This window comes from Trifolium pratense, linkage group LG2, assembly GCF_020283565.1.
Source record: "Trifolium pratense cultivar HEN17-A07 linkage group LG2, ARS_RC_1.1, whole genome shotgun sequence".
Classification (NCBI taxonomy): Eukaryota; Viridiplantae; Streptophyta; class Magnoliopsida; order Fabales; family Fabaceae; genus Trifolium; species Trifolium pratense.
In genome coordinates, this window is record NC_060060.1 from 4795229 (window position 1) to 4809745 (window position 14517).

The window sequence follows — 14517 nt, forward strand, 5'->3', positions numbered from 1 at the left end:
TAGACGATTCAATGGCCAAGATATCCTGATTGGAGCGATTGCGAGGTATTTTTAATGCATCTATTTTTATAGTTTTTGAAACATCGATGTCTTTACTTGAACTTTTGTCTTTAGCTTTTGTATCACCACCTTTGTATTAATGCTTATGATAGCTCTTGTTCAAAAAAAAATGCTTATGATAGCTCCATATGCTATAATTTGCATTCTATCATCATCTTTTTGAATTAGTTTTCGAAATTAGAAGGATTTTATATCATGAACAAAAATAAAACCCTCAAAATTCTTTGTTTTTTCCCTTATGCTTTTCTTCTTTGATATAAGTATTTGCATAATCATGATTCTTTTGGTCATATATTAATGCAAGAAACTCATACTCATCGTTATGATTTATGAGTTTGAATTTGCGCCCACCTATCAACCACATTTTCCTGCATATATTTAAAGTGTGTTTAACCATTGTACCCATCTTTTTTTCTCAATTAAACTAGTATAAAATAGTTTAAAAGAGATACACTGAAATATAAAATAGTTTTATACGATCTTCCAATAAAAAGCTACTCCATCCGTTCCAAATTGTAGGTCACTTTGAGAAAAAAAATTTGTACTAAATTATAAGTCACTTTACATTACCAATGAAACATTTAATGCTAGTTTTCTATTATACCCTTAACTATTTATTATTATTTTTTTTTTCAATTCTTTAATTTATCTTTCCTATACCATTAACGAAGGACAATTTTATAAACTAACTCATAATTTCCTTTTTCCATACAACATTAATTACTTTTCTTAATTTGTGTGATTTGTCCAAAGTGACTTACATTGTGGTACAGAGGAAATATCAATTTGTCATATCATATTAAAAAAGGATTTTAATTTATCATATACACTGACAATATAAATTATTTTTACACGTGCATCCAATCAAATCACGGCAAGTAAATTTTTATTGAGAAATTGTAGGAACTAATTTATAAAAGTGGCACTATGGTGCGATTTGATTGGATATATATGTTACACCGTCAATATATATAACAATTAATCTCAATAAAAATTGGGATGATGTGACGAAAAAAATTGATACTTGGGGTTTACATTTTAAAAAAATAATTTAAATTGTACTTCAGCCTATTGGACCGCCTAATCTGGAGATCAGTTTCAGCATCACGTGATTCCAGCCATTTCCCGATCGAAAGAAATCGATGATTCTCTATACTAAGTCCAACGTCAATCACTACTAAACGAACTAAATAAGTATTGGTATCTCCTTTAAACTCTTTGATCAAATGTATATGCAAAAAAGATAAATGCATGTGTAAATATATTTTACACCATCAATACATATCCAATAAAATGATGACACATAGGTAAACAGAACCCCCAACTACTATGCCAACACAGATGAAATTCATTCGTGAATTCCAAACTTCAAAACCACTGAATTTCTTCTCCCAGAGATCAAAACTTTCTCCTGAATCAGTTATCAGCAAAGACCAACCACGATGTCATCATCAGACTTCACAATCGAATCATTCACAGTAGAAAGCAACAATAACGACGGAGTAAAACTCCATACAAGGCTATTCAAACCAGGTTCAACAACAGATGTTAAAGACAAAAACTTTGCGATAATTCTGATCCACCCATATTCTGTTTTGGGTGGTTCACAAGGTCTTCTTAAAGGTATAGCTTCTGGGTTGGCTGTAAATGGTTATACTGCTGTCACTTTTGATATGAGAGGTGTTGGTAAATCTACTGGTAAAGCTTCTCTTACTGGTTTTGCTGAAGTTAAAGATGTTGTTTCTGTTTCCAATTGGGTCCAGAATTCTCTTTCTATTCAGAAAATCTTACTCATTGGTTCTTCCGCAGGTAATGCTTTCATTTCTTAAGCTTAGATCTGTCACTTTTGTTATATAATTTGTGTCCATATAATAATCATTAGGTCTGTTTGGATTGATTTACTGTATTTGATTACTATCTAGTGTAAATATAAATTGTTCTTCCAAACAATCTCACAAAACTTATGTGAGTAAGTTGTTCCCTAATTTGTGGACATATAATCATTATTACCATTTGAACTAAGCTTTTGTTTGGCAAAAAATAGTCGATAGTTCATAAGCTAGCTTATAGAAGATTAACATATAGCTTATAGATTATAGTTTATCGAGGGTGAACATATAGCTTATGGAAATAAGTTAAAAAATACTTATGAAAATTGTGATAAGTTGTTTTCATAAAGAGTCTCACAAAACTTATGTCAGTAGATATTTGATCGTCTAACAAAGCCTAAATTAACACAAATTATTCCCCAATTTGTTACCATATAATCATTATTCGCTTTTGGACTAAGGTTCTGTAGGACAAAAAATAGCAGATAGTTGATAAACTAAGTTTATAGCGGATGAACTTATAGTTTATAGCTCACAAGGTAGCTTATAGTTTATGCGGATAAGTTATTTGATTGAATTTGTAGTGTTTGGTAAAATTAGCGGTTGAACTAGCTTATCAATATCGATATGAAATGACATAGAAGATATGTGTTTAATTAATATTTAATTTCTTTCAAGTAAGTTGACAGGGGTAAGATTTAAAGAAAAAAAATGATAAGTTATAAGCTTTAAGATATATCTATAGCACCGACCTATTTGGTTTGGGTTATTAGAGCTTATCTACTGGCATAAGTTTTGTGGGACTGTTTGGGAATACATTTGAAAACAGCTTATCATGATTTTCATGAGTTTATTTCAGCTTATTTTCTTAAGTTCTCCAATATAGCTTATGAAAACAGCTCGTAGCATATATAAAAATAATTTATCTTTATTTTTACTTTTGCTATAAAAATAGCTTATGTAAGGTTTTACATAAGCGCTTATCATTCATGATAAGCGATTGTTTTATAAGCTGTTTATCCAAATAGGCCCTAAGCTAATTGAATTAGCTTATCATAGTAAACTATAAGCTAGTCAAAATAATCTATAAGCTCGTGAGAAATAAATGTTACCAAAAAGTTTTTTCCCAATATGACCTTATAAGCTATATGCTATAAGCCATAACCTCAAATTTTGGCATTGCCAAAGAAAGCCTAATTCTTTTGTTGTTATTGATAATAGGTGCACCTATAGCAGGGTCTGCTGTTGATCAGATCCAACAAGTAATTGGTTATGTCAGCATAGGTTATCCGTTTGGCATCACTGCTTCAATCCTTTTTGGAAGACACCACAAAGCCATTCTACAATCTCCAAAACCCAAACTCTTCATTATGGGAACACAGGATGGATTCACAAGTGTAAAGCAGCTCAAAAACAAGCTTAAATCTGCAGCTGGACGCGTTGAAACACATCTAATTGAGGGAGTAGGCCACTTTCAAATGGAAGGACCTGCCTATGATACTTACATGGTTGATCTTATCCTTAAATTTATTCAATCATTGTAAAGACAAACAAATAACTCGTTTTCGAGTATGTCTTTAAATACTGGGATTAGTTTGACTTTGTGTACATAATTGGGTGTATCAAATCTGCAGATTAGACTCTTGATTTGTATCCTATATGCCAAATTCTAAAAATGATTGATCTCATCATTAAATTTATTGAATCATTGTAAAGACAAAAATATTCAAAAGTTGAGTGTGATTTAATTTGTTTGTGTACATGATCTGGTTTATTAATCTGCAGATTAGACTCTTGATTTGTATCCTATATTCCATTATGCCAAATTCTGAAATGAGAGAAGTATTGAGACATTTAGCATTTATGCTGATTGGATAATGGTTAATGAGAGAGGTTGATTACATTGCATTCCAATTTTAATTTACAAGTTACATATATCTCGTGTTCAACTAACTATCTTGAAGTCAGTTCTTCCCTGCACACTGCTTCACAGATAAAAGCTTACATTTGTATATTACAACTGTAACTAGTGTAAGTCCTGTTGATTCGCACGGGTTCGTTGATTTGTAATTGTTATATGAATTCAATATGATAAGTTTGCATTCGCACCGGTGGTGCAGGAAACAATTGGGCTAGTAGATACCATCATGCTTGTCACTAGAACATCATGTAATTAGGATTTCTGTCATCTTTTTAAAAAGTTTTGTTACTTCCAATTTCATCTATTGATAATTTGTTGTGAACTTGCTAGTTTACTTTAAATGCATGTGTGCTTGATTTGCTTGTGAAGACAGTCCTGATGATTGTGAGTTGACACAACAGAGTGGTCAATGATGGCATCTTACAACATAAGTCTGGTTACTAGATTTTCCTTAGCACGCTGATGGTTGTCTAGGAATACTGCATTACATGCAGTTGTAATTGTCTCGGCAGATATTGCCATTCTTCCAAAATATAGGCAGTTTTTGTACAAAACCAGATTTGTGTTTTTTAAACGACTCTGCAAATGATATTCCTGATAAGTCCATCCGCAGAAGTCATTATCAACTATTTTAAAATTTAAGGGAAGTTCTTTATGTGTGATGTCCTATATGCGACTTACTTTGTTGAAATGTGAAGTAATTGTTTGACATGTGTGATTGTTAATATCTACTCAGGGAGAGAATGTTGAAGAAGACATAATGGACATGATTGACAGAAAAGCAGATGGTAGTGTAGTTACAGTCTTGAGGGTTTTGGTCTATGTCATTTAATTGCTGGAGGAACAGGATCAGGTAGGTTTCATTCTTCTGAATGACCGATACAGCAAAAAATTGGTTCAGACATGCAGTGTATTTCCTAACCAAATGGAGACGAGTCATGTGGTGGTCCAACCATACAATTCACTTTTGACGCTCAAGCGACTGACTCTTAATGCTGATTGTTGTGGTTCTCGACAATACTGCACTAAATAGAATTGCTGTTGAATGACTTCATTTATCAAATCCAACATTTGCTCAAACAAATTCCCTAGTTTCTACTGTGATGTCTGCCCACACAACCGCTCTTCGTTATCCAGGATGCATGAATAACGACTTGGTTGGTCTTCTTGCTTCTTCGATTCCGACACCAAGATGCCATTTTCCAATGACAGGATATACGCTTTTAACAAGGGAACATCAGATTTGGAGCATCAAGATTTTTCCTAAATTTTTGTCTTGTGAAGATTTCTAATGACAAGATACTTATGAAGTTTTCCATATGTTAATTGAAACTGAGTTATAAAAGCATACTTACCATTCGTTTGTTAAGTGCTCATTGGCTTTGCAGTGATAATAGAACAATGTTTTTTCTTTGTTATAGGATCTGAATAATATGATGACAGAAGAACGCAACGCTGCAGGATCACTGGATCCAAAATCAGTAGTGTAATGAATCCCGTAGTACAAAATTTGTTTATCAGCAAAACCAACCATATCATCTGTTTATCATTTGGACATCCGCCGAGTACAGAATTCCACTGTATTTATTCGTTTTCTGCAATGTATGTGGTTGGCGGTTGGTTATTGGTCATTGCAAGATTTATTTCGAACGATCGAACTATTATTGAAGGTAAGCTTTGGAATATCGTAAATTGTTAAGATATAGTTAGAGTTTGTTGATGTTAGTTAATTAGTTGGAAATATCGTAAATATTGACATCTTAACTTGACAATCATTGCAAGATTTATTTCGAACGATCAAACTATTATTGAAGGTAAGCTTTGGAATATCGTAAATTGTTAAGATAGTTAGAGTTTGTTGATGTTAGTTCATTAGTTAGAAATAGTGCAGATAGTACCTGGATTGGTAGTGACATGATTAATGCTATTAGAAGGCAATGAGGAAGATCCTTGAAGAAGTGCTAACAATGCTTTGTGCTGAGCTGGAGTGAAGAACAATTTTCCAGCTTCTGATTCATGATTAGCTTCATCATAAGTAGTTGATTGAGTGTCCTCTTCATCACCATTGGCATTGACACAGTTATTGATGTTTCCATTATCATTTTCTGCAAGTATTGTAGATGTGGTGGATAGCCATACTTTTTCCAACAGTTATCAATGATGTGGTTGGTCTGTCCACAATGTGTGCACAGTTTGTTACCTTTCCCTCTGCCAACACTTGATCTACCACCCCTTGTGCCTCTACCACGACCGGCATTACCCCTCCCTGATGACTGAGAATATGGACTCGGCTTCTGAAATTTGGCAAGATCTCAAAGAAAGATTTTATCAAGGTGATGTAATTCGTATTTCAGATATTTAAGAAGAAATTTACACACTTAAGCAAGGTGATAGTTCCATTTCTACTTACTATACAAAGATGAAGAAATTGTGGCAAGAGCTTGATAACTTTAGGCCTATTCCCTACTTACATTACAATTACATTTCAATTTTAATTTACAAAAAAGTTACATATTTCTCGTGTTCAACTATCTTGAAGTCAGTTCTTCCCTGCACACTGCTTCACAGATAAAAACTTGCATTTGGATATTACAACTGTAACTAGTGGTTTTTGATGCAACAACTGTAACTAGTGTAAGACCTGTTGATTCGCATGGGTTGGTTGATTTGTAATTAGGGAAGTTCTTTATGTTTGATGGATATGCGAGTAATTACTTTGTTGGAACGTGAAGTAATTGCTTAACTTGTGTGATTGTTAGTATCTGCTCAGGGAAAGAATGTTGAAGAAGACATAATGGACATGATCGAGAGAAAAGCAGATGGTAGTGACAGTCTTGAGGATTTTGTTCTATGTCATTCAATTGCTGGAGGAACAATATCAGGTTTCGTTCTTCTGAATGACCGATACATGGAAAAATTGGTTCAGACATACACTGTATTTCCTAACCAAATGGAGACAAGTGATGTGGTGGTCGAACCATACAATTCACTTTCGACAATACTGCACTAAATAGAAGTGCTGTTGAACGTCTTCATTTTCAAACCCAACTTTTGCTCAAACAAATTCCCTAGTTTCTACCGTGATGTCTGCCAGCACAACCACTCTTCGTTATCGAGGATACATAAATAAGATGTATGCCTTTAACAGTGGAACATCAGGTGAGATCTTTGTGTCATTTTCTCCTTTAAAATGATATTTGGAGGATCAAGATTTCTAATGACAAGATGCTTATAAAGTTTTCCATTTGTTAATTGAAACCGAGTTATAAAAGCGCATACTTATCATCCGTTTGTGATGTGCTCATTGACTTTGCAATGATTTCAATTCCTAGTCTTTCTTTAATATACCTACCTATACTTTCAATTGTGTTGCAATTTGCTTAGATTGACTTGTGATATTAGTATCATGTATCTGATACTAGCATCCGTCGCCTTTTCAGTAAATGTCTGAGCCAGTATGATAAATTGAGATGGAAACAAGCCTTTTTAGACAACTACCGGAAGTTCGTTTCCGATGTTTGCTGTAAGTGTTCAAATTTTGTATCAATATTTTCAGCACTGCTGCTGCTGTATCTGTACTTGGCTGGTAGCATTGGCACAAACTCCACTTTTCTCATGATTTGTAGTTTATCTTTGCCTACTGTGATTTTATGTTTTTTCTTTGTATAGGATCCGAATAATATGATCACCGGAGAACGCAACACTGCAGGATCACTGGATCCAAAATCAGTAGTGTAATGAATCCCGTAGTACAAAATTTGTTTATCACACCACAAAAACCAACCATATCGTTTGTTTATCATTTGGACATCCGCTGTAGTACAGAATTCCACAGTATTTATTCGTTTTCAGCAATGTATGTGGTTGGTTATTGGTCATTGTGATGTTGATATCCCGCCAAAGTTCTCGAAAAGGATGAAATATCGTAAATATAGACATCTTAACGTGACACATCGTTGCAAGATTTCTTTCGAACGATCAATTCATCTTAAAACACTATCTAAATATTACTACTAAACTCAAATAAATTCTTTTAAGAGTTTAATTTATGTATATTGCTAATGTAAAAAAAGTTTCAATTTTCTATTAGACTTCAAAAATAATTGAAGTCTTGTGATCTTATGACTAGAACCAATGTTCTCTCCAATTTAGTCTTTGAAATATAAATAAACATTCTTTGAAGTATACAACATTCTTATAATACTTTGATCCTCAGCAAAATTAATCAACAGTGACACTTTATTTATCTTTTTGGCTTAACTTTATGAATTTTAGAGTTTATACCGAAATATGGTATGACAAAAGGTGAAATTTAATTAGACATGTTTAAACCATATTTTCATTGTTTATAGGTAATTATTAAACTCTATTACATCAGAAGCCATGTTTAGTGTATGCATAAGATAAGTCTATTAAAAAAATGCACAACAAGCATGATTCTCCACATGGGCAGGTCGTTGTGCAAGGCAAGCTTTGGCCCACTTTCCATTTTAACATCCTTTTTTATTGAAAAATATTTATATGGTCATAAATATTAGGTCACTTACATTACGTAAAAATGCATATTATTTAATTACTTTTAAAATATGTCTTATAAATAAAAATGTATTATTTAATTATTTTTCTTTCTATCTTTTATATGGATGTGATTGTCAATGGGGCGGAGAATAATCGGGGAGTATTTTAGCATACAATTTTCCACCATTTAAAATTATACTCATCCGGTCTTCATTCACTGTTTCATGTTTCAGAGAGTATTCTTTTTCTATCTCCATTTTTGGGGATCCCCACAATTTCCGCGGAGATCCATCAACATTAAAAATAATCAACATTTTAGTTTTTTTATTTTACAAAAAATTTCAATTATTCTCATTCAAACTAGTTGTAAAAAAAAAAAAAAATTAATCATAAAACAAATAAAAAATTAAGATATTATTGTGAGTCTTATGAATTATGACAATAATAACCATCACATAAAAATAAATTTATGCACACATTGTGTGCAAATATAAATAAATATAACATATAAAGTACTTAGATATACGTCACTGTGAGCTTAGCTCAATTGGTAGGGACATAGCGTTATAAAACAATGAGTTGAAGTTTGAACCCCAGACACTTCTTTTATCCGCCTTTAAGGTGGAATTTCTAGCCACTAGGCTAAAAAAAAGTACTTAGATATACAAATATAAATGTTATTTTAATAAAATATTCGACGACAGAGTCTCCGCGATGTAGAGGATAAAATCTCATCCAACCCCCAAACCTCCTTCCCCGTCTTCAAGTCCCAAACTGGACAATCCCCACAAGGATTCTCATTTATAGATCAAATTGACATCCATAATTTTTTATCAAGCGTGTATGCTTGATTTCTTCTGAGTGGTGTGTGTGATCGATGAAACAGCCACAAACAAAGTAGTTGATGCACACCAAAATCTACCTAGGATCTTCGTGTGAAAGTTTGTAGTAAGTAGTTTGTACTTTTTGTTTCGCTTCTTTTATTCTAGATGCGTGTACAGTGAACAGTATACACGTTTCATTATTCTCCATTTGGTCATTGGTCATAAAATATATATTTAAAATCTAAATGTCGGTTTAGTAAAGACTTTTATTTCTATTTTCTAAAGATCTTCCAAATTTATTTTACTATTTTTCAACATATATAATATTAGTAGTTTGCCTCAAAAAGACGCGATATAAGTAGTACGTACTTTACCATATATATTTTAATTCTAAATTAATTGTTATATGCATTATTTACAAATTATTATACTTCAATATCTAATTAGTTAGATTTATTTTAGTAAAAAAAATAGGATTCTTTTTATATTTTTTAAATTAATATGCTCATGTATTTATTTATTTATTTTTATAAAGGTTAAATATTTATTGAAGAAAAAAATCAAAAACAAAAACGGGAGACATAAACCACACAAAAAAAAAAACAACGAGATTTATATTATTATCGGTAACAATAACTTTTGAGCCAATTTAAGATGAGAGATCTCAAACATAGTCATTCTTTGTTACTCCATCACTCCAGGAGATAACAATGCGCATATCATAACATGTATTACCATGTTCTTCTTCAGTTTGTTGCCTTGCTCGATTCTCCTCCAAAATTATACTTCTTCCGGATATTTTATAAGTAAATTTCCTATTTCTAGGTTCATTGCGAAATTAACATATCCTAATTAACTATAATATAGTCCAAATACATTAATTATACAATGAAACTAGAAAGTTGAGTATAGTTATAGTGTATTTGACTATTGGACCCATAGTGTTTTGCCATTAAGTATCAGTGTGGTGTGTTACTTTTTAGTGGCTAAGCGAGTGTCGTAAAAATTGGACCTAATCACAATAATAAATCACATATTTATATAAAGTAATAATAATGAAATTAAGAATAGATATGGTAGAACTTATCTTTTTGGATTTAGTCAACAGCAACATAACCAACCATGAACTTTCAAACCAACCATGAATGACCTGCAAAATAGTGAACTATGGAACAATACCTGAGGCGTGCTGATCGCACTGTCCTTAAGGATTTATCCGCCGCATAGGCGCAAATCCCCCAGGATTCAACAGGTCCTTCCCGGATATGAATCATATCCGAGGTGACAGAACTGGCAAGATATTACTATTCTCCGGTGATGTAATCCAGAAAGATAACTCAATTGTACGTGAAAGAGGAAAATTATTTTCTCAATTTAATAGTGGGGTTTAAAAACATAAGGAAGAAGTAAGTCCCCTTTTTTTTTTCCGTCCCACACAATCATCTCTCTATATAATATACTCATGCTCTATTAAATAGTACCAAACATAACCTCCAATCCTAATAACTAGGATTAAAAACCAAGTAAATAGGAATTAAACAAAACGTGTACTATGTTATGACTTGGTCTAAAAGTAATTAATTTAATCATTATACAATAATTAACTTTAAAATAAATTACTTAGTTAAAATATACAACAATCCCCCACAATTTATTTTAAAGTACAAGAGTTCTCAAAATCATTTCCTAGATTAACATCGTTGATGTAATGCATCAAACTGGTGTAGCAAGCTATATGAACCAGTGCTAGACTGATAGTACTTAACACACAGTAACATTGGTGTAGCAAGCTATATGAACCAATGAATCTTTGCGTATGTTAGTGGTCTATCAATCGCATTACACCCCCACATTTCTTGCTGTTGCCGCTGTGTTGCGCGAATAGGCCGTGCGCGTGCCTGGTTTTCATGAGTGCTCTAGAGACCCGCCACGGTCTCATGCAAGCGGCCCCACTTGACACTCATATAGGTGATTCCATCTAGTGTATGCTACAACCATACACCACCCATAAGGGCTTATGGTAACCATTAAAAGCCTTTAAAGCTTACCCCTCAAATTAATTTTAATTTAGCACTTCTCATAGCCCTTATCATAACACATAGAAAATGGACAAAATAATTTTAGTGCTAACATAACTAACAAGTAACTTGTTTTTACCCATATGAACCTTCTTCATGGGATCTCCAATCACAAAGGTTGGGTTCCCGTTACTTGTCGTTTTCCAGTGGCATATTCATTCCTATCAATTTTCTTCCCAGGGGTTAAGTCAACGGATCCGATCAATTCACTAATATTGACTAAGACGTCTCAAAGTCAATCAATCTCATATTTTCATAAGTTTATAAAATAAACTCGATTTTCACAATAAGTTTATACAAGTCTACTTAGATGGCTACTAAGCGACAACTTATTCATCAATAAAATAAATCTACTTATAGATTTATCTCACTGGCTCATCTCCAATTATAAATTTATTATATAAATCTACTTAGAATGCTTTCTAAGCGACACCCCACATTGAATAAATGTGACTTCATTTGTGGATTTTTATTCAAGTCTACTTGAATGATTTCAAGCGACAGTGCCCCACAATAAGGACAATTTATAATTCCACACATAGTGATATATTTTCTCATAAACAAATTTCACCAAACATCATTGTATTATTTTAATACAATGGATAATCACAATTTCACTAAACATCATTGTATTATTTTAGTACAATGGATAATTCACAATTTCACGTACATCATTGTATTTCTAATACAATGGATACTCCACAATTTCGTATACATCATTGTATTATTATAATACAATGAATAATCCACAATATACCATATTATAGTTTATGGTATCTCAAAATATTTCATGAATCACAATCATGTACATGTCTACTTAGAATATTTCTAAGCGACAACTTTCTATCACATAGTATATAGGCATCTCTATGAATACCTCAATGTCATGAAATTTCTCAATAAGATTATCTCCTCAATTTGCTTTCAACTCTACAAGGTTACATGCTTCGGTGGTATCAAATATCACTGCATCACTTCACTTGAATAACATTAGTGAACAATATAAATATTGAATTGTTTAATTAACACAGCAAAATGTTAACCACCGAGTTTAGAAGTCACAGTTTAGATACATACACTACTATCATATATTCCATTCTATTCATGTAACTATTGTGGAACATCATGATCTCAGTTTAAATCCTATTTTGGCAGAATTGTATAATTATTAGAATCACAAGAGAAAACTTAGCCAATATCAATTCAGCATCAATTTAAATTATTGAAGTCTCATGACTTATAACACTATAACGTATAGACAAAAGCCAAAAATTAATAATAAAATGAAATAATGATAATCATCACACAAGATACATTGGTAAAAAACTTCAGCAGCACATCAATATATTAGGCATGTATATATCTATAAATTTTGTTGTCAAAGTCTCTATCAAATAGGGAGTCTTTCTTATATCTTTCTCACTAACTCACAAACACAAAATTAATAATAATTGAAACTTGTTCTCCGTTGTAACATATAAAAGGACCAATACTTATTTATGCAAGTTGCATAATTTCTCATTCTGAATTTTTTACTATTCTCATGAAAGTTTGTAGACAATAACCATTTTTATCAGTACTAGTACACACACAATAGCTCATAAAAAATTGTGACAATCAAATTAAAATATTAAACATAATTGCAATCACTTACTTGGTTGTTTTACCACATTCTCTCATATGAAGCTAAATGAGTTCGTTCAATTCCTTCAATACACATGACGCCCTTTTTTTCTTTGAGTGCACTTCTCGTGTATGAACAACATCACCGTTTGTAACATAAACTCACCTCTTCATTTCATTAAAATTAGTCCTCAGTCCAGATGAATGCTACCTCGATAGAAACTAGCAATTTAGGGTTTAATTAATAAAAAGATAAATCCTTAAGATTGTTGTAAAAATTGGACCTAATCACAATAATAAATCACATATTTATATAAAGTAATAATAATGAAATTAAGAATAGATATGGTAGAACTTATCTTTTTGGATTTAGTCAACAGCAACATAACCAACCATGAACTTTCAAACCAACCATGAATGACCTGCAAAATAGTGAACTATGGAACAATACCTGAGGCGTGCTGATCGCACTGTCCTTAAGGATTTATCCGCCGCATAGGCGCAAATCCCCCAGGATTCAACAGGTCCTTCCCGGATATGAATCATATCCGAGGTGACAGAACTGGCAAGATATTACTATTCTCCGGTGATGTAATCCAGAAAGATAACTCAATTGTACGTGAAAGAGGAAAATTATTTTCTCAATTTAATAGTGGGGTTTAAAAACATAAGGAAGAAGTAAGTCCCCTTTTTTTTTTTCCGTCCCACACAATCATCTCTCTATATAATATACTCATGCTCTATTAAATAGTACCAAACATAACCTCCAATCCTAATAACTAGGATTAAAAACCAAGTAAATAGGAATTAAACAAAACGTGTACTATGTTATGACTTGGTCTAAAAGTAATTAATTTAATCATTATACAATAATTAACTTTAAAATAAATTACTTAGTTAAAATATACAACAGCGAGAGTTTGGTTGCTAAGCGAGCGAGCTCGTGTGTGTGTTTGTTATTTATTTGTTGTATTTGTTTATACAAGGCACCTTGACTTATGTGAATACGATGAGAACTAATTTACATCAATAAAAAAGTAAAATTTGCTTATAAAATATTTGGTAATACCACTTTCTCATGAACTCTTTAACTTATAGATCATTATTAATCTAGGGCCTAGATGATTCGGATTGAGCATTAATATTTGCCACAATCTCGTGTGTTTGAAACGACTTTCTTAAGAATACGTTGAATCGTATATTTGTGAAAAATTTAAAATAAATTCTACTCTTCTAATTGATTTTTTTTATATGCAATAGCTAAAAATCCAACTTTTATAAGAAAACTCAAAACTTTTACCAATTGAGTCAATTCATGTTAATAAAAATTTTAAAAAAAAAAATTGCAAGAAAATGCAACAAAGTAAAATCAGTGTACTATATGCATTAGAGCAGCCTATTAAAAAAATGCACACAAAGTGACAAACAAGCATGAATGTCCACATGGGCAGCTAGTTGTCCAAGGCAAGCTTTGGTCCACTTTCCAATTTTTTTTTCCTTAACAAATCTTTTCGAGACACTTATTAACAAAATTCTTATATAATTTTTTTTTTGGTACATTTATATAAATTATAAGGTGGTTACTTGCATAAGATGTTTGTGTTAGAAAATTAACCTTATTATTTTCTTTCTTGGGGGCCTAAATTGTCATTAATTTATGTCAA

The 14517-nt window shown here is 32.0% G+C and overlaps 1 protein-coding gene and 1 pseudogene across 1 annotated transcript; both read left to right on the forward strand.

The window, feature by feature from the left end:
• Positions 1–1372: 1372 nt before the first annotated feature.
• LOC123906476 lies at positions 1373–3649 on the forward strand. The gene is made up of 2 exons (XM_045956393.1): positions 1373–1869; positions 3111–3649. The coding sequence occupies exons 1-2, from the start codon at positions 1503–1505 to the stop codon at positions 3431–3433; spliced, it is 690 nt and encodes a 229-aa protein (XP_045812349.1). The 5' UTR covers positions 1373–1502; the 3' UTR covers positions 3434–3649.
• Positions 3650–3766: 117 nt separating this feature from the next.
• LOC123910839 lies at positions 3767–5126 on the forward strand (annotated as a pseudogene).
• Positions 5127–14517: the final 9391 nt, after the last annotated feature.